This window comes from Mastomys coucha, unplaced genomic scaffold, assembly GCF_008632895.1.
Source record: "Mastomys coucha isolate ucsf_1 unplaced genomic scaffold, UCSF_Mcou_1 pScaffold15, whole genome shotgun sequence".
Lineage (NCBI taxonomy): Eukaryota > Metazoa > Chordata > Mammalia > Rodentia > Muridae > Mastomys > Mastomys coucha.
The window spans coordinates 4,028,834-4,050,926 of NW_022196897.1; the positions used below are offsets into that span (position 1 = coordinate 4,028,834).

General features: G+C 37.3%; 1 protein-coding gene across 1 annotated transcript in view; it reads left to right on the forward strand.

Moving 5' to 3' along the window:
* Malrd1 (MAM and LDL receptor class A domain containing 1) overlaps window positions 1-22,093 on the forward strand; it is a 694,431-nt gene that overhangs the window by 551,127 nt on the left and 121,211 nt on the right. Inside the window, exon 33 of the mRNA XM_031373295.1 lies at window positions 8,431-8,694. Within this exon, the coding sequence (XP_031229155.1) occupies window positions 8,431-8,694 (264 nt within the window). The remainder of the gene's footprint in view (window positions 1-8,430; window positions 8,695-22,093) is intronic.

A 22,093-nucleotide genomic window follows, 5' to 3' on the forward strand; every position in this document is an offset into this window, starting at 1 on the left:
AAAGATCTCAGACTAGGCCTGAACTCAAAACAGAAATCACACAGAAATCTCTCCGCATTCCCCTTAAAGATGAATGTTTTAAAATGACCAATGTATTCCACCATTCAAACATATATTTTTGAAAGAAATAGATAAACACACACACACACACACACACACACACACACACACACACACACATATATATGATAGATGCATAAACATATGTAGTACCTGTAGTAACATATGTCAAATCCTAGGATAGCAATTTATCATATGGAAACAATAATGAATTCTTCTAAATCTTGTCACTCCCCAAAACTACCATAACACCTTTCTTACGTCTATGTTCATTTAGACACATTTAGTATCCTAAATCTTACCAGGTAGGTTATGTTTAAGAGATTCAAGGGGCCTTCACAGTCATCAAGAATCGTGTCTAGTTTACTCTCATAGATGGATATTGTATATTTTCATTATGAGTTTTCTCATTTTCTAGAACACATGTCTTAGGTGTGGCTTGCATTCAGAGATTACAAAGCAAAAGTTTGGTGATTAAGAAATCTCATTAGACCATAACACCACATCACTCAAAAGTCATTGTTCTGTGGGGAAATTTTTCTTCTAAAAGTAAAGCAAATGATTTAACAGATGGCTAATTCCTAACATTTCAAAATACAGAATGTCCATTTTTTGCCATGTAAGACCATTTTACTCAGAAAAGATGAGTTTCTGTAGAAATAGTTGGAGATGGCAAAGGAAAAGTAAAGTTTCTTGGCTCTACTAAGAATGACTGTGTGAGTCTATATTTTTGTTATACTAAAATTCCTCAAAACAAAAAATGTGAGATGGGATAATTAACAAAATTTGACATAAATATGTACAAATACTTGACAAGCCAGCAGCTCAGTCTTTTATGCCACATAGAGTGTTTCAGCAGACTCTGCGTGTTTGATTTCATGGATGCTATTACTGGTATATTTCATATATGTGATTGTGTTATTTCATGTGTGCTATAACAGCTGACTCAGTGTGTGTTCTAGAAGTGTGGTCTTGCATGTCTTGTAGCTTATATCTCTTTTGACCAACAATATGAAGAATATCTGTAAATTAAGAGAAAGAGATAATTCTCCCCATATTAACAAACCACTTCTGTTTCTGTTGAGAAAGCAAAAGTTAACATGACAGAAGTAATATTATTAAATAGTTACATAGTTATATGTAATTCCCCCAAATCTATTTTAAAGTATTCATTAATTTATCTTCTTAGTGATTATTTAGTTATTTGTATATTTATTTATTAGCTCTTTAATTATTCATTTACCTTTTAAGTTAGATAGCTGTATCTGGGTAATGCCCTGTTTACTGGTAGTTGTGATATCATAGTCATTGGTTTTGGGGTATATTCTTTTAGTTTGTTGTACTTTTTTTTTATCTGCCATGAAGTGTATGACTTTTTATGATTTCTTTTATTTTTTTTAAATCATATTAGAAGAATTTTAGTGGTAGATCAGCCATTACATATGATAGACCCCATAGAAGGCATTTGACTGCTAAGAGGGGCTCTCAACGAGTATATGAAATTGTTTACTACTCCTAACAACATATGTTACTTCCTATGTCTACATATTTTCTAGCTGTATTTGTAGGATATGTTAGAGAAGTGGGTTTTCCTTGGCATTCTTGATCATGTATAACGAGAGAAATATCTCATAATAGACTAGGCTTGAAAATGGTTCATGAGATGTCAGTGAACAATCTTCAACTTTTTTTTCTTTTAAACATTTTTATTAGACATTTTCTTTATTTACATTTGAAATGTTATCCCCTTTCCTGGATTCCTCTCTGAAAATCCCCTATCCTCTTCACCCTCCCCCTGCATACCAACCCACCCACTCCCACTTCCTAGCCCTGGCATTCCCCTACTCTGGGTCATAGAGCCTTCACAGAACCAAGGGAATCTCCTTCTACTGATGACCAACAAGGCCATCCTCTGCTTACATGTATGGCTGGAACCATGGGTCTCTCCATGTGTACTCTTTGGTTGGTAGTTTAGTACCTGTGAGCTCTGGGGGTACTAGTTGGAATCTCAGGGTTTTTTGATTTGCATTTCCCTCATGAGTAAGGATGTTGAATATTTCTTTAGGTGCTTCTCAGCCATTCAGTATTCCTCAGTTGAGAAATTTTTGTTTAGTTCTGTACCTCAATTTTAATAGTGGTATTTGGGTCTCTGAAGTCTAACTTCTTCAGGTCTTTGTATATATTGGATGTTAGCCCTCTATGGGATGTAGGGTTGGTAAAGATCTTTTCCCAATCTGTTGGTTGTTGTTTTGTCCTGTTGACAGTGTCCTTTGCCTTACAGAAGCTTTGCAATTTTCTATGTTGGTAGTAAATGCCTACGTTAAAAACACAAATGAAGCTGGGCAGTGGTGGCGCATGCCTTTAATCCCAGAACTTGGGAGGCAGAGGCAGGCAGATTTCTGAGTTCAGGGCCAGTCTAGTCTACAAAGTGAGCTCCAGGACAGCCAGGGCTATACAGAAAAACCCTGTCTCGAAAAAACCCCAAACAAACAAACAAACAAACAAACCCACAAATGGTTGGGGAAGGTACTTTTAATGGATTCTGTTTCTTTAGCACTTGGTTTTCTTTCTTGTCTGCCATCTGTGTATGTGTCAGAAGAAAGACAGGATTCTGAAAATAGGCCACCTAGTCCTCTACCACAATCTGAAGTCCCCTAGCTTATGGGACTCATCACCCATGTCACATTCTCCACTATAAACTGTCCCCATTAGATAATTTTACAGTTCCATGTACGAATGAACACATCTACTGGACCATGAAAGGTAGTCTGTGTTCTTGGTTGAGTGAGGCTTACTCTGGAGACCCATTAGAAAATTCTACAAGGAAAGGAAAAGTAAAACTGCACCCCCAGACATAGACACCTGACACCACGAGCCCTCCAACTCCATTATCCTGTCTGTGGCTAGACAATGTCCTAAGCTCCCAGTATTCTGGCTGGACTCCATCCCTAGTCCCTTGACTACAGCCAGGTATGCTCCTCCCCACAGTTACCTAGGAACAGAAAGGTAGCCCAGCCCACTATAAAAGGGGCTGCTTCATCCCTCCTCCCTCTCTTATTCTTAAACTCCTGCTTACTCTCACCTCTCCTCTTCCCCTTCCCTTTCTCCTTTCTCTACGTGGCCATGGCTGGCCTCTACTTCTCTACTTTCCTACTCTCTCTCTCTCTCTCTCTCTCTCTCTCTCTCACACACACACACACACACACACACACACACACACACAAACACATACAATAAATGCCTTTAGACCATGGACTGCATCATTTCATCTAGATTCACCATGCTGGAGCAATGGATTAGGCCTTCCCCCAAAGAACCTCATCTAATCTCCCACAAGAAGGTCTTCCAGTGTTTCCGGCCCTGAGACTGGACTAAGGACTCTTGTCCACAAGGAAACCACCTAGCAACCCCTTTTCTCCTTGCCCCTTTCTCCCTTCAGCTCCGGGACTGACTGAGTTGCCTCTGGGCCCCCCAATCCTTTCTCAGCTCTTCCTCAGTATCCAGGGACATCTGGGACACCCAAGACTGAGAACACATGGGATTGCTCTCTCACCATCCCAGTGGACTAGGATCCCGTGGCTTCCCACAGCCAGATGCCCACCCTGTGGTGTGGAGAGCACACACAACAGTCTCCTGTGTCTGCTCACCCAGAGTACCTGAGCTCTGGCCTGATGCAGATTACCCTTCCTCCCACCCCCTTCATTTCCCCATCACTTGGCAGCAGAGCCTAACACACATCCACAAATGTACATTCACTGCTGCTTATGATCACACATATGTCAGTGCAAGTAAGTTTGTATGGATATGCACTTCTGTAAGCTTTCTCCACTCTTTATGTAAGCTTTTTCTTTGCCTGGGCATGGCTAGTCCCTGCGAAAATACTTTTCATGTTATTTGGCACCTGTTCTCAGATCCTTTTTAGATTCCATGTTGGATCTAACCTATGGAAACTTCACAGTTTTCTTCACTTCTCCATTTTCTCTCCATCTTTTGACTTCTCACTAAGATACAGGCTAAACTCCAGAGAGAAGCCACTGGCAGGTATACCCTACTCATTCTCAGCATAGCTCAGCATGTGTCAGTAATCTTCTACTGTCCACAGGCAAAATAAAAGACAAATTCTGTCTTCCATGAACATGTAAGCTATTAGATTTATGAAACAAAATCACAACCAAACTACCTTCTTTTGGCTTTTTATAAGAGATGAATACTCTTAAAATTAAGTTATTATTTGTACTAAATATGAAAGAATGTCTTGGAAATATTAACATACATCCAAAAATCCAAAGGTACACAAGTCAAGAGTTTTTATGAATTATGATTAGAAATTATATTGCCACATAAATTTATATAATATTTTACTGTTGGTGGTGTAGTAGCTCCTAGGTAATAACCAATTTTTAACCAATTACTTATATGTTTCAATAAGCATCTCTTCCAACTAAGTCACCAATATGGTCATGTTTACAAATGCATTAATTTTGAATTTCATGACTGAAGCTCCATATGAATAGTTTCCTTTCAACTCTATCAATGCTTTCTCTAAACATATTTACCATATAGATAAAAACTCATTAGGTTATCATTACGCATCATGAGATTCTAATGAATGTCTAATGAAACTTAGGAGAATGTCTTACTGGGTGTCATTATGAAATAATTTTGCTGTGAAGAATGTGTTTCTACTGTCATCTAGATATGTAACCAATGAAATTTAACATTCTAAGTAGAGTCCCTAACATCTATTTGGGACAAATATTAGGTAGTAGATTGTGTTAATAGAGTTTTCCTATTATATCTACATCTATATCTTCTTTGTTCATTATTATTATAGTATATTTAGTCAATGGGAAGAGTCAATTAGGCAATCTATAATTAATATTTAAGGCATTGAATTATTATTCATCGGTAGAAAAATATATTGAATTAATCCCTTCAATTATACCTGGGTAAAGAGATGCCACTATTTTCTCAAAAATAAGGGGATCATTTTCTCCCTCCAACTTGGAATTTCCAAATTCTATGTAAAATTAAAGCTCTAGTTGAGCAAAGATGTTGTTCAGGAGCTAATTACTGTAGAGCAATTGAAATTTACTGATGATTCAATATATTTTTAAGAGATTTTATTTTGCTTCAGAATGCCTATTCTTAACACTAGTTTATAGAGTAAGGAACTGAAAGTCTACAGCAGCATTTCTGAACCCATTTGCTGTTGAAGCACAACATAACTGAGAGTAACATGGTTGTTATGCTTTGCAACAGAGATAAGGGAATGGCTCTGTATAAACAGTTTCAAGATCCTATTTGACAATTTCCACCTTTGCTTTCCACTGCCAAGAACATATTTGATAGGGACACAAATAAAAGAGAATAACTTAGTTTGCTACCTTCATGAATCAATTTTGACACACAAAGCATAAATCACCTGTAACCTAAAGATAAAATTATTATTGTATAACAATCGATTTCAAATCACTAGAAACATCATAGCTTATAAACTATGGGTTTCTGGGTTAATTCTCTTCCCCCTCCCTGCCTTCAGGAATATATGATATATTTGAAGTATCATAGCTTCAGAACAACCGTGATTCACATAATGAATAGAATCATGTAAAAATGAATCAATATTTCTCAATTCTCTCTTACAGTCTCTCTCTGTATATCTCTGTCTCTCTGTATCTCTCTCGCACAATACACATATACACACACACACACACACTCACAAACATTTCAACATTTCAAACTATATCTCTTTGTGTATTATTCTCTTTAAACTTTTCTATTTTATTTGTATTCCATGGAGTACTAATGGATATTGTCAACATAGAAAATACTGCTTACCTAGCATAAGCCAAAGTTTTCACTATAAGAGCATGCCATACTCTCTTGTGAAATAGCTCTCTAATGTAATGCCTATTCAAGAAAACGCATTATAGTTAAAATTGATCTGACATTGTTTTTCTTCTGCTTACACTGTCCTTGAACCTTGATGCCATTGGTTTAATTAATCTGACTAAGCAAATTTTTGGACCTAGTGAGGTAAGAAGCAACGAACTAGACCAACACACACTACATTTACTAAAGTATTACCTGTTTCTAATGCTGAATCTGTACTTTTCAAAGAGGACTTGCAAAGATGCAGAACATAGAGATTTCAAGAGCAACACACTGAATATAGGTAATTGCACATACAAAAACACACATAAAGCTCAACAACAACAGTATTGGCATTTACACTGACATCAGTATATATATGTAGAATGTTTTTGTAGGATGCATAACCATACATATAAGACTTATGTAGAAGTTGATGTATCAGAATGCAAGGAGAATGCATAAATATTTTCTATGCTCCCCATGTATAATTTTGGGTTCCTCAGTTATAAGGTTCATTTGTTATACTAATGGCATTACTCTATATTGACACCTCATTGTCACTCAAAGTTCATACTTTAAATTACGATTCACCTCAGCATTGCATTTTGACAAATGGATATTATTGTATGACAGAGTATTTTTACTGCCGAAGAAACCCCACTATTCTGTCTCTCCCTTCCTTCTTAATCTACCACCTCTCTCCTGGAACTCACTGTATTAGAGTTCTACCATTTCCAAATGTCATGTAGTTGTAGCCATGCACTTTACAGCTTCATGAAATTATCTTCTTTCATTTGCAGGAGGAATTTAAGTTAGTACTTAGGCTTTTCAGTTGGTAAAAAGGGAACAGTTAGTGATATTGCTGTGAAATGAGAACTTTTAACTCAATTGTATGACTCTCCACTCACATCCCGTAATCAATTCATTAAAATTTTAATTTTATTGATAATTTTTGTTGTTTACTTATATTTGAATATATCCCCAGTAAAGACAGCTATAGTTCCTTTCATTTGGGTTTTACTGCTATTATCATTCTTACTTACAAGGCAGGGAGTTAAGACAGGGATGTTGCTACCTGTTGGATGGGTCTCTCTCTAGCATGTATGCTAGAGTTAAGGAAATAGTAACAGAGTGAGGTGGAAGAAACACTGGGCCCATTGTGAAATGAACCATTGAGGGTCATTCAGGTGGCTCATCAGATTATTACATGTATTGGTCAAGTCTATTATCCTGTGCTGAACTCTCTCAAGCTATATGAATGTGAAAGGAGAGGATTGATTCCACAAAGTTGTCTTCTTACCAAAATGTCATGGACATACAAACAATAAAAATAAATATTTTTTTCGAAAAAAAAATTTAATTTTAGAAAAAACCTTTCTAATTGTCAAATGTTAAAATATTCATGCAAAAGATTGCATTCAGGACTAAAGGTGAGCCAAGTATTTCTTACAGAAATTTTAGTTTCATTTGAATGCTGATAAAAGCCATATGTACATACATATATAAAAATACTTTATACTAAAATACACACTTTATATCAGGATAAAACAAGAGACAGAAATATTGAGATAACAGAGAAGCACCTCTAGCTCAGAGCCTACCTAGACTCCCATGAGAAATGAAATTTCATGTTCTTCCTGGAACAAAATCATTTCAGTGGAAAAGTTGAGGAGGAATTCAGAGGAGGTTCAGTTTTAAACAAGAAATGTATTGCTAGTTGGCTGTGCTTTAGATCAGGGTCCCCTGGAGACCAACTCTAGAAGCGTATGTCTGCTGAGAAAGTTCATTGGAGAAATCTCCCAGGAAACTCCCCACAGATGACCAAAAGAAGGAGTACTGACTGTCAGAAGAACTGATTGGGGTCCAACTGAGTTGGTGTTTGACAGGTGACTTGTGACAATGCTTTGGTGAGCTCTTAAGATACATTATCCCTTCAAGACATCTGGCATAGTTCAAGAGTGGGGCTTCATCAATATGCTTTAATTATTTTATTATATTTATTTATCCTTTGTGTTTGTATTTATTTATTTACTCATGCATATATATATACATACATACATATACATGCATATATATACACATACACACATATACATGCATACACATACATAAACACATGCACACATATACATATAACACACATACACACACACATGTATGGACATACCTCAGTGAAAATGTGAAGATAAAACACAACTTGATGTAATTATTTCAAACTCAAGTCATCAGGCTTGGAAGCAAGTACCCATATCTGCTGAGCCATTTTCATAGTCCCCAGAAATATCCCTCATAAAGAACATAGCTGCTGAGATTAGATAAAGTACATTCTTTTATCATATTCATGTCTTGTATACATTTAATAATTCATAATTAAAAATTAACTTGTTTAAAATTTGTACCGTTTTATAATTATATACTGATAAATATTCCCTGGGCTGATTCAGTCCTGGAAACAAACAGCATCAATATGGCTTACCTTGCTCTCTTCTTCAGGACCAGTCTTACCACAGCCATCACTTTGTGAAGAAGACCAGTTTGCTTGTAACTATGCACTCCAGTGTATCCCTGTCTCAGAGAAGTGTGATGGGCAAGAAGATTGTATAGATGGATCTGATGAAATGGATTGCTCTCTCAGACCCTCTCCTCAACCATGCAGTAATTCAGAATTCCAGTGCTTTGAAGGCCGGTGTATCCCATCTCTCCTGCTGTGTGATGGAGTAGCTGACTGTCACTTTAATGAAGATGAATCCAGCTGTGGTGAGTTATTCACTAACTCAGTGTCCAGGAGGAAATTATGTTTAGAAATGATAGTGTTTGACAGGCTAAGTCAAGTTTTCTAGAATTTCCACATAACCATACCATCACTAGAAGTATATTTATATCTTATGTTGTGAAACAAACCTTGTGGCTCTTGCTTTATATGTCTAGAAGGCCTCCATCTACGGTTACACAAACTTCTCTTATATTCTTGTCCATTGAAGTCTATGTCATTTTTCTGTATTTCTTATCTTTTAAACATATTTGTGGAAATGTTTTGAAGTAGTATATTCATAATTTATTTCTATTGTTAATGTTAAGAAAATAGACCCAAGTCAAGAACTATAGACAAATGATTGTAATAACGCAGACATGGGTTTAGGACTGGAAAGTTACATTAGTAGATATCCTTTTATCTTAGGTATTTACAGCTTTAAATAGATACCATGGACAAGGCAAGTCTTATAAGGACAACACCTAATGGGGGCTGGCTTACGGTTCAGAAGTTCAGTCCAGTATCATCAAGGCAGGAGCATGGCAACATCCAGGCAGGCATGGTGCAGACAGAGCTGAGAGCTCTACATCTTCATCTGAAGGCTTCTAGCAGAATACTGGCTTCTAGGCAGCTCAGATGAGGGTCTTAAAGCTCATGGCCATAGTGACACACCTATTCCAAAAAGGCTACACCTCCTAATAGTGCCACGCTCTGTGTCAAGTATATACAAACCATCACCCATGTCATTAAGAGTTCATGTTTTCTCTTATGAGCCCTCAAATGGCTCTTACTGTTAATTGTCCCCACCCCCTGTATTCCCTTCCTTACACCCCATTATCCTCGACCATCCCCAGTTTGTGCTCCAGGTATAGCATCCTCTGCTTTATAACTGTATATGCTACTACCCTTTCTTGGGGGATTTTCCTTCTCCCTAGCCCCTCACTCTGTAATTGCCTCTATGATTTCTCCATCAGCAAAAGAAAAATTAGCTTTCTCTAATGGAACCTCACTTGGTATGTTAACTATGCCTACAGGTATAAATCAAAATAAAATAAAATAAAATAAAATAAAGTACCAGATAAAATCAAATGCACTCAATGACACTTGCAAAATTTTTGTCTAATAATGCTTTGTTTGTGCTTTTATTTTTTTTATCTTGCTGTTTTTTTCTGGTATAACATGGTTTTCTATTCTGTGTTTCTGTGTTCTTTGTTTTTTTGTTTATGAATGTGTAGGAGTAGACGTGGCTGTGTGTGTTTCTTGTGACTTCTTTATGTTATTGTGTTTTTTTTTTAAATTCTGATTTGTTTGCCTGTTTGTTTTTCTAACATAAGAGAGAACAAAGTCAGAGAGTTGTCTAGATAAGGAGGTTCAAAGATCTGGGAAGAGTTGAAAAGAACAGAAATCATGATGAGAATATATTGTATGAAAAACATATTCCATAAAAAGGAACTCATGTTGTGTTAAATACTAAGAATACAGAATACATTGAAATCCCAAGGAAAAGATTTTAGAGCTTCCAATATCATTTCCCTATTCATATAACAATGTCAATATTAACTAACCTATGATGGTAGTTAATCATACAAGTACATATAAATCCCAAACCCTGCCCTCGGCACTTGCCATCTTGGTATGTGTAGTCTATTTTGGATAGAAAGCAGAGAAAATGTTGAGAAGTAATTGTTCATACTTAAGGATAATTACCTAATCATAGTAGAATTCAAAAGCCACTAACATATTTATTTGTTTGCTTAGTTCTTTTTTATTTTGTCATATTCTTTAAAATTTATAAAATACTGTAACAATAAAAATGAGTATTATAAAAGTTGTTTGCTATAAAACAATCAATTGAACATTCTTATGTAGATACTTGTCTGCAGCAATACTGAAAATACATGTTTTTCTCAATATAAATTTTAAATAACTCCAAACATATTAGCTGTATATTTTAAAATAATACATCACTACTAGTTTTTTTAAATGAACATGAATAAAGTCTGTTTGTTTGTTTGTTTGTTTTGTATTTAGTAGAGCTTAAAATCTTGGTTCTTACTGTGGTGCAAGCCCAAAATAAGAATAACTTTTAGACATTGGATTTTATTGTAATAAGGCTGTACTTCAATAACCCTCCCATCACCAAAGGATTTTACCACCATCGTAGCTAAGCTAGAGTTGACAGTTCTGCTGCACCAAGAAATGAATTGTAGGCACGATTTTTGGATACAGATTTCCTGCTATGATCAAAGCTATTTGGCTTAAGTGATTGTCTTCATTCCCAGCCCACAGAGAACAGGTTACATTCATTTAAGATATGGTGTGTGTTATTAAGATGGTCTATCCCTGAAGTCATTCACCAACTGTTTCAATGAAGAATGGTTCTGTTTGGAGGGTGGTACAGACATTAGGTGAGGGTAAGGATCTGGTTCATTGGCTGTGATGATTTTGAAAAGTATTCATCTCAGAGAAAGAGTAACTTATAAAGTCCTCTTCAAACTTGATACAATAGTAACAAACATCAAGCAAAGCATTCAGTCTCACTCTTTGTTCTTCTCTTACAAGCCACCTCCCAAGTTAATTGTCTACTTTCTTTTGGTTGCATAAATACTTTTGAAATACATAAGCTGTTCTAAAAACCATAGTATAGTGTAAAAATATGAAATAAACAATCCTACTAATAGAGAGGATGAGATAGGGGAAGTATGATTTCAAGACCCTTATGTTGTACACAGTAAGACATTGTTATGTATAAACAAGCAGAAAGAGTATATGGATTGTACAATATTGGACCTATTTCTCCAATTACCAAATTAGAGAGACCATTGGATGAAAGTTAACACATTTCTAATTCCTCATATTTTTAGATTTCAATCGATTAGGCTATGTTGGTAATATTAATTTTTATATTAAGATATTAAGAAAAAGTAATTGTTACTTCCTGTTGTTTTTGTTGTAAGAGGTGGAATTAGGTTTGCAAGGGTTTGTTGAGAGATTATTTTCTTCCTTCTTCTAGGGTGTAGTTTTGCTCCTTATATTGATGTTTTCCATCTATTATCCTTTGTAGGGCTCCGTTTGTGACTTCTTTATTGTTTCTATTTCCATTTTTAGATCCTGGGTGGTTTTTTTCATTTCCTTCACCTGTTTGATTGTATTTTCCTGTAGTTCTTTAAGGGACTTTTGTGTTTCCTCTTTAAGGGCTTCTAGCTCTTTACCTGTGTTCTCCTGTATTTCTTTGAGGGAGTTATTTATGTCTTTCTTAAAGTCCTCTATCATCATCATGAAAAGTGATTTTAGATCTGAATCTTGCTTTTCTGGTGTGATAGTGTGTCCAGGACTTGCTATGGTGGGAGAATTGGGTTCTGATGATATCAAGTAACCTTGGTTTCTGTTGCTTATTTTCTTAAGCTTGCCTCCAGTCATCTGGTTAACTCTAGTGCTACCTGCCCTGGCTAAATCTCATTGGGGCCTGTCCTTCTTGTGATCCTGGTTGTGTCAGAACTCCTCAGAGTTAAGTTGTCTCTGGGATCCTGTGATTCTGGGATCCTGAGACTTGGGAGTAGAGCTTCCTCTGGGTATTATGGGACTCACTGCAGAGTTTGCGCCCAAGGTCTGCTCAGGGCACCGGCAGACAGATTGGAAGATCCTCTGCCACTCTGCTTAGTTCTTCATTTTGTTTTTATATTATATTTTTTTGAATTCCACAAAACATAACAGCAAGCATAGTTTTCACATTATGAAAAGTCAATTAGAGATAGAGCCATATAAAAGAATCAAGGGATGAAGTATGCTGAGCTTAGTAATCAGCTAGGCATCTGGAAATACAATTATTGGGAAAGGAGTAAAATAAATGAAACGGTGGGAGGCAGCCTCTGCAAATGAAAGACTTTAGTCTCATATCAGTGAAGCTGTTTCTCTGCCTTAGACGTGAGGAGTTTTCTGCTCTCTTTCTTTCCTTGCTCTTCTCTCTGTGATAAAATAAAAACAAGCAAGACCAAAACATTTCAGGACTTGGTCTTGTAATATTTTGTTACTGGTGAAGTAAGCAAAGGGAGATGATTCTGGATAAACCTTGCCAGCTTTCCTTGTTGCTGTTCCCATCAGAGATCTAATATAATTTGGCTGACAGAAATAATATTATGTTCAATCTGGTCATCTGATGTTTAACTTTAAGGCAGAATGCTATTTAAAGAGAAGCTTAGGAGACTACAAAGTCCTTGCGATTCCAGGTATTCATTGGAAACTTTGCTTCAGAGCAGTGAGTTACTGGAAACTCTCTTCTTAGAGTCCACATGAGGACTGGATGAGGGAGAAAATGCTACAGCAAACAGCACAAAATAAACTGTGTTTAAGGAACACAGCTAACCAAATATTTCAAGACACTGTGTAAAATTACAATGTCTTTGTGTAAAATGTAATTCTTTCATTTCTTCACAAACCAATTTGTACCCGTGTTGACCCTATATCTTGACCCTACTACAGCATAATGCTGACTGGTCGTATGGTAACTTGTCACAAGCCAATGTCATCTGGGAGGACGGAACTTTAGGAAAAATACCTCCATAAGATCCAACTGTAGGACATTTCTTCTTTCTTTTCTTTATTAATTATTTATTCACTTTACATTCTGATCAGAGCCTCCCCTCCTCACAGTCCCACCCTCACATGACCCTCCCCATCTTTCCTCTTCCCCTCCAACCTGCTCTGGCATATCAAATATGCACATCCTTTCCAAATGAGGTCAGACAAAGCAGCCTAGCTTGATGAAAGGAATCCATAGGGAGGCAAGAGAGTCAGAGATGACCCCCACTCTAATTGTTAGAGGATGCAGAAGGAAACCCAGCTGCACCTCTGCTACATATGCATAGGTGACCTAGGTCCAGCCCGGGCATGCTCTTTGATTGGTGGTTCAGTCTTTGTGAGTCCCCATTGGCCCAGTTAGTACATATTCTTAACTAGTATTTGATGGGAAGGCTCTATCCCTTGGTCCTGGGTTCTATAAAAAAGCAGAATGCTAAAACCATGATGAGTAAGTCAGTAACCAGCGCTCTTCCATGGCCTTTGCATCAGTTCCTGCCTCCAGTTTCCTTCCCCGTTTAAGTTCCTGTCCTGACTTCCTTCCATAGTGAACAGACATATGGAAATGTAAGACAAATAAACCCTTTCCTTCCCAGCTTGCTTTTTGGCCATAATGTTCTGTTATAGCAATAGAAGTGCTAACTAACTAAGATATCATAATAGTACTTTTTGTGTTGTTTATAAAATTTCTGATGCACACACATAAATCTGATGTTCATCTTCAAATTTCTTTCCTGGTCCTCAGTGGGCTATTTTGAAGACTTTTGTTTTCTATAATGGAGACTACTATGGAAATAATTGTAAAATTTATGTGATAGGAGACAAAATTATGATTATTTAGGATACTATTAGGTAAGGAGGAAAAGAAAGAAACTCAGAATGTCTGAAGTTCTCTATTTGGGCATTAGGGAAGCTCATGTGCCATGGTGATGGCTGTGAAAATAGGGGAAACAGGAAGTCCTCTGGGGAGATCATAACATCATTTTGGATGTGGTATCAAGGAAACCAGTGGCATAGCCACATTGAAATGAATGTTCAGAGTGTGTTTGGAAATGTATACAGAGATAAAAAGAAAAACACAGGGCATAGAAGGATTCTTGCCATCAACATATAATAAGTGATGCTACAGGTATGGATGAGATAAAATAATAAGTTTTTAAAAAGTTAGACAAAATCTAAAGGAACACTTGAGCTATAAGCCAACCAATTAGTAATCAATAAAAATGCATTGGTTACCTAAAAGCAGAAGGGGTGTTGTTGGGGATAGGCATTAAGGCCACAACAGCAAAGAGTATGACAAGAAAAGGGGGATGGAAGAGGGGAGCAATTAATAACAAGTACATATGAAAATTATCTTAAAGCCCTAGAGGGATGGCTCAGCTGCTCCCTGATGAATGCAGTCTCCAAATCATGTACTACTCTTGCACAGAACCTGAGTTTAGTTCCTGGCACGCACCCATATAGGACAGCTCACAACGGCCTATAGCACCAAGTACCCTCTATGGCCACCATGGACACCTGCATTCACAAGTGTATTAAGCTATCCATAGACACAAATGAATATAGATGATTTTTAAAAGTATTTGACATACTCATTACTTTATATGTTAGCTGAACATTGATTTAACAAAGCAAACATTGAAAGAGACCAAGAAGACATGATTGTAGAGGCAGAAAACCTTCCTTTCTGTCCTCCAAATCCAAGTGGGCCCATGAGTTAAACTGTAACAAGGATTGGCAGAAATAAAAAGTTTTGCATGCTATAGTTACTCCATAAAAAAATAAAAAAATTAGAAGACGCTGTCTGGCTAAGGGTTTATAAACAGGAATGAAGACATAGTATTAAACTCTAAAGGTAGAAGTTGTGGGAGGATTTACATCGTGGGTTACAAATGGTGTCCTGCATCCTTTTGGGACTTGGGCCACTGGTCGAGGTGGGACATGGGCATGTGTTCCGAGGTGGAGGTGGGGAAGTACAGTCTGAGTTCCCCCAGAACTACCGGAATTGGCTGGGGATTCCCCAGCCCGCACAGAGGCAGAGACTGGCAGGTTCTCAGGAGATGACATCCCAGAAGTTACTGTATGCCACTGAAGCATTGAGAACAGAGTTGGGGCTCAGAGCCAAAAGGAAAAAGGGCAGAGCTCTGGGTCCCATGGGGACAAGAGTCTTTTGGCAGGCAGTTTGCTTTGGTGGAGACAGCCTGGGAACACTGAGAGGCCTCCCCGAGGGAGTTTAGACTTGTGGCTCTGAGAGGAAGACCTGCTCCATTGCTCCAGCATAGTGTCCTGATGAGAAGAGGCAGTCCATGGCTTTAAAGCGTTTATTGTAGAAAGACAGAGAGAGGGAGAGAGTAGGAAGTAGAGGCTATGGCCAAGTGGAGAGAGGAGGAAGGGAATGTGGAGAGCCGGAGAGCAAGGGAGTGAGAGGCAAGAGTAAGAGAGTAAGAGCAAGAGAGTAAGAGGGGGAGGAGGGGGCAAACAGCCCCTTTTAGGGTGGGACAGGCCTATCTAGCTATTGCCAGGTAACTGTGGGGGTGGAGGCCAGACTGAATACCAGGAGCTTGGGGCATTGCCTATGTGAGCAATGGCCACACACCTTTCTGTGGGGCTTGGGGTAGGAGGGAAACAAAGAGAGGCTGTAGCTACGACAGGAACCAGGGGCCCAAAGAGTGTGTCATCCCTTACAGACAACAAGTCACCATGCTGGGTCTTTGAGGTTCAAAGCCTGTACTTGACAGGGGACCAGGCTGCCTGTGCACAGCTCATAGCCCCACATCACATAATTTATGTTGTAATTATGTTCAATTTATATCTGAGAGAAAAGAGCCTTTTATTGGACCTAAATGGGGAATTGTTGAGGGTTTGTTTATAACTGTATATTGTAATACTAAAGGCCAGTCTGCAAACCATGGCATCTCCACATAGCCTTTGGACCCTGCCTCGAGTTAATGCTGATTGTTACATAAAGATGCACACAGCCAATAACTAGGCAGAAGAGACATACATGGGGTTGGGGTTTCATGGGCTTGGGGAGAGAAGAAGACAGGTGGAGAAGGTGCAGGAGGAGGAAGGAGAAGCAGCCATGGATTAGGACTCAAGAGAACATGACCACGAAGGCTGCTCAATTGGAGCTGAAAGCAGCCCAGATTAAACGTAGTTAGTTAAAACTCATAGTTTTTGATAGGAAAGTAGATTCCAAAAGCATGGAAGGGAAGCAGCTACCTGCCTCTTATATTGTTTAGGGCTTATTGTGAAAATAAAGGCTGTGAGTATGTCTTTCATTCAGGAACATAAATGGTTTAAGAAGAGGTAGAAACCCCAGGAGGGATTAAATAATTACTACAACACCAGAGATAATCTAACCGTGTCTCTACAGCTTTACTTTGCTCTCAGCTTCTTGTCCTGAAATGGTGGTATTGCCTTTTTCTTCTATTATGGAGAGTGACTTTCATATGGGACTTTTACCTAATGCAGTTAAGAGGTCAAAGTGATCTCCCAACTGCTGTTTTCCAAGTATCTTCCCTGGAACACTAAATATGCATTAGAGGTATATTTTAACCCTCTCATGGTCAGAGACATGGAGGAAACATAAGAACTGTTAGATTAAATAGAGTCTGTGGTGTTCCTGGAGAAAGCCAGGGAGAGTAGGCCAAACTACAAATAAATTCAATAGTTCTGTAAGGAAGTCTACCCCCTGCTATTTACTCTGGGTGGATTTACTACTGTATATTATGTACATGAGAGAAGAGTCCTCAGCACTAAAGTTAATCCTGCTCTTCTTACTTCCCTTCTCTAGATTCCTTATGACTATGACTTCCTCTAAACCAGTAGGCTTTGGCCTAAAATGGCTTTATGAGGAGCAGCTAAAAAGGAAGCCCTGGTTTTGGGCTGCTGTCCCATGGAAAATACAATTTATTCTGCTTGCTTCTAGGATATAGAAACATGCAGCTTTGGGTTCTTTGGTACAATCTCTATTTTCTGCCCCTAAATTAATGCAGGTCCTTGCTGCAGTTCATGGTGATCTTTTCTCTGAGTCCTTTTTGGTTGCACTTCTGTTTAGTACTATTACATGTCTGGAACATATGTAGAAATATGTTAAACCATGACCATTTGTTAGAAACGGCACAGTTTCGCTAGAAAGCTTGCATCATATTCCAAAGCACTAACTAGGAGTGATAGTTATCTACATTCCCTTACTCGTCCTTTCCGCAGAGTTTTAGAATCCCTAAAATGATGCGTCAAAGTCAGAATTGGTCAATCAGAGCTTTGTAAAAGTGTAACTTATTTCTATAAAAACTTTAATTTTTATATGATATAATTAATACAACCATACACAGTATCTTTTGTAAAAGGTTAGTTAAACTCTTCTTTATAAAACAGAATAGAGAGGGACATTCTTTATACAAGAACAAAGACAATTAACACACAGCCTATTAAAAGCAAATTGATATTTTTTTGTGATTGGAAATACAGATCACTAAACATGAGTCTTATATAGATTTTGTCAACTATGCTACACTATATTCCCTACTGGAAATACAATCAATGGAGAAGAATTATTTTAGATGTTTCATCCAATTTAGTTTGAGAGTTCTTTAATCAAATGTTAATGTGAAGTTGGACATGAAAAATGGTGTTTTTCAGTATATGCATTTCCATTGCCCGAACATGCTGGCTCTGAAAAATTGAAGCAATACTTTGTATTGAGAAATCCTTCCTAAGGTGCTGAAATATCAGTTCATACCAATATCTATTATTGAATTTCCAGTAAATGTAAGATACTCTACTTAGCACTTAAAATAAGGAGCAGAGAGTAAAAATTTGTTGTAAATGAGAGAGCACAGCTGAAAAATTGGAAGAACATAATAACACTGCAGCTCAAGAGAATAAAAAAGAAAATATGACAAAACTCAGTCAACAAAGCATTAGTATCAGTGATGTACATCAAAGGCAACACTGGACAGAGAGTGCTTTCTAGAACATAATACAGTCTCAAAAATAGAAATCACCTTAAGAGGAAGAGACAAGAAGATGATGAATTCTTGGCCAGACTGTTCTATATAGATAGACTGTCTCAACAAACAGACAACAAAAACCAAAAAAACAAACAAAAAACAAAAAACAAAATAAAATAAACAAAAACAAAATATAATTCTTTCTGTGTAAGTATGTCTTAAAGAGTTAAATCTTAAAATGTGTTTTAAATATCAATTGTATTTCTGAATGAATCATCTAGCTGAGAGGGCATAAAACATATAGATCAAAAATCAATTAGTTTAGGAGAATGGATAGTTCAGATGAGCTAAAAACAAGAAAGGCTTGAGCCCTATGTAGAGGTGGATAGTTAAATATCTAGGGGAAAGATGGGCTGATATTTCCAAAGGGTTAAACCATTATATCATATACAATACTAAATCAATTATACTCCAAGCCAAATAAAATAGAAAATTAAAATAAAACAGATATTTTCTACTTCCTTTAAGAGGTATAGATGATTGCATATAAATGTTTCTGTATATTTATCTGTATGTATAAATATATGCACACAGCATTCTAAGTACATTTTTTAGTTTCTATGGATTTTATATGCTGTCACGTTATAGTTAATGAATATTCACAAATATCCTTTAGAGATAAGCAGCAAAGAATGAATGTAGATAACATTAACTGTTATTTATTTATTTATTTATTTATTTATTTATTTATTTTTCAAGACAGGGTATCTCTGTATAGCCCTAACTCTCCTAGAGCTCACCTTGTACACCAGGCTGGCCTTGAACTCAGAAATCCACCTGCCTCTGCCCCAAAGTGCTGGAGTTAAAGGCATGTGCAACCACTGCTTGGCTAATTGGTATTTATAAAGCATTGAACATTGTATTGAATATAGAAAATGGCATGACATTGATTTTCTATAACAATAAATGCTTATGCTGTGATGAAACACTCCAAAATCAGCCCAAATAAGATTACAAAATTTACAGAAAAATTTAGTTTATAAATGTCTCATGAACTGTATTTATCTTTTGCCATATTCTTTTTCATGCATCATGCTTTAATGTTATGTGAGCATACTTATTCTAATCTATCATTATCTTAGGGGTGGATAGGCTTACGAAAGAAATCCTAAATAACATAAATTATTTTGTAGATACAAACTCATTCACTTTGTAGATACTGTTTTAGAAAATAAGCAATATATGAATGGTTCATCAGAATGATTTTTCTGAAAGAAAAAATTTCTTAATAGGTTATAATTGTTGTGTAAACACAAAAAGGGGACTAGGGACATGGGTCAGTGTAAGAATATGTGCTTAATTTGAGGGACTACTTGGGTTCATACAAGTGTGCTGGTAGGAGGAAAGAAGATGGAGAGAGACAAGTAGAAGAACACAGCATCTCTTTCTTAAACAGCATTTACTAACTCTCTGAGAATTTCTAATGGTGCATTTTGAACATGTTTACTGTCTTTGCTCAACTCATCCCATAACTATCCTCTCCTCTTTACCCACACAATTTTGAGTTTTCTGCCTCCACTCAAGAAAGTGCATTTTAAAAAATTTTTTTAGTTAGTCTTGGGGTAGTGTTTGCCCTGGATTGTGGTTGACCCACCAAAGAAGACAGATTCTCCCTCCCTTATAATCCATCATGTGTCAATACTGGGGGGGATTTAATGTTTATTCCCTGTCTCTATGCTGGGAATTTGTCTAGCTTTAGCTTGCATAGGTCTTGTGCAAGTGGTCCATTTGCGATGAGCTCATAGCTACAACTTCCTTGTTGTGTCATCTAAGAGCTCAGCATTTTTAACAGCAAAGTTAGACATGGCTACTGGAATGAAAACTACAAATGTCATAGTATATATGCAAATCTAGCACAGAGCAGTACATACATGTATTCTGTCCTGGAATTAAATCTAACCATTACTTTTATTGAAATTTCTCAACATTTTAATGTTTAGTGAAACTTTAAAATAAATTAATGGTGAAAGAATAACAATTTTTTTGTGTGTGCATTATTTATTGACCATATTCATTGTGTACAATATTTCCAGACCTCTATAACATGGATTAAGTTACCAGTATTTTAAATTAGAATAAACAAATTGTGACTATTATAAGAAGAGCTACCTGATACCGACAACTAATCTGATGACTATAACTGACAAGTAAAAATATTAATATTATAGCTGACCTAATTAATAGACAATAATAAAAATATAGTGATAAGAGATGATATAAAGAAAGAGATTCATTTTACATCACCAAAAATGTCAATAACTTTTATGAGACATGTCAGTTACTAGTAAGAAATATGTTAACTCCCTGTGTCCCAGTCTGCCTTTTAAATTTCTGTCTAACATGGGTGGGTCATACATACATATATAACAAACATTTTTGAAGTTGTATCCAAAGGTATGGCTGAGTTAGGCCAATGGGTAAGAACATCAGAAATTCAGCCTACTGTGAAGAAAACATGAGTTCAGCAGTAATGATCGCCTTTCCTTATCCAAATGCCATGTCACTGGGATTTTTTGTGGGGTGGGGAAGTGTTTATTTGCTTGTTATTACACAGTGTCCAATGTGATAGTAATTTCAAAAAGGTGCACAGTTTTCCTCTACTCCAAGCAAGCTCCCAATGGATGACACTGAGTCTATTAGATTTATTCAGTCAAACTTTATTGCCCAATACCAGGGCACTCATTGATTTGTTTTAACTTCTAACTTGGCTACCTCCCAGCCAAAATACCCAAAGTACTTGCATTTTATTATTGATCTGGCTCTCTAGGCTTTGGATGTGTTTTCTTATGATGTTTCTTCTTGCCATCCTCATCGCTCTACCAGCCTTATTCTTTTCTCTCTCCCCATCCCCCGGCTTGTAGAAGTCTCACCCTGTTCTCTCTTCTACCTAGCCATTGGCTGACCAGTTTAAATTAACAGGTCAGAGAAAACAATGGCAAACATTTTACACACACTCAAAACAGGAGATACTTGGAATACGCATTACAATGCTTACAACATATCCAGATTGCTACAAGATATGAGAGCAGAGAAATCAACATTTTAAAAACAGAAGGAAAGGTTCCTTCCTGTCTGTCTGGGTTGGGTTCCAGAGCAGATCTTGGGCGCAAGCTCTGCAGACAGTCCCACAACACCCAGAGGAAGCTCCACTCCCAGGCACTCTGACACACCCAGGATCAGAGGTAAGCAGGAACCAACATCTGTCCCAACACTGGGAATAACTGGGACTAGCAGGACCAGGCACACAGGAACTCTGCCAACCCAGTGACTTCGGTTCCTTCTGGTCTGCCTGGGTTAGTGTTCGGAGCAGACCTTGGGCACAAGATCTGCAGCCAGTCCCACAACACACGGAGAAAACCACACTCCCAGGTGATCTAACAAGCCCAGGATCCCAGAATCACAGGATCACAGACAAAGCTTGCCTCTGAGGAGTTCTGACACAACCAGGATCACAGGAAGGACAAACTCCAGTCAGATTTAGCAAGGGCAGGTAGCACTAGAGTTAACCAGATGGCAGGGGGCAAGTGTAAGAAAATAAAGAACACAAACCAAGGTCACTTGCCATAATCAGAACCCAATTCTCCCAACTTAGCAAGTCCTGGACACACCATCACACCGCAAAAGCAAGATTCAGATCTAAAATCACTTCTCATGGTGATGATACAGGACTTTAAGAAAGACATAAATAGTACCCTCAAAGAAATACAGGAAAACTCAGGTAAAGAGCTAGAAGCTCTTAAAGCGGTAACACAAAAATCCCTTAAAGAACTACAGGAAAACATAATCAAACAAGTGAAGGAAATGAGCAAAACCA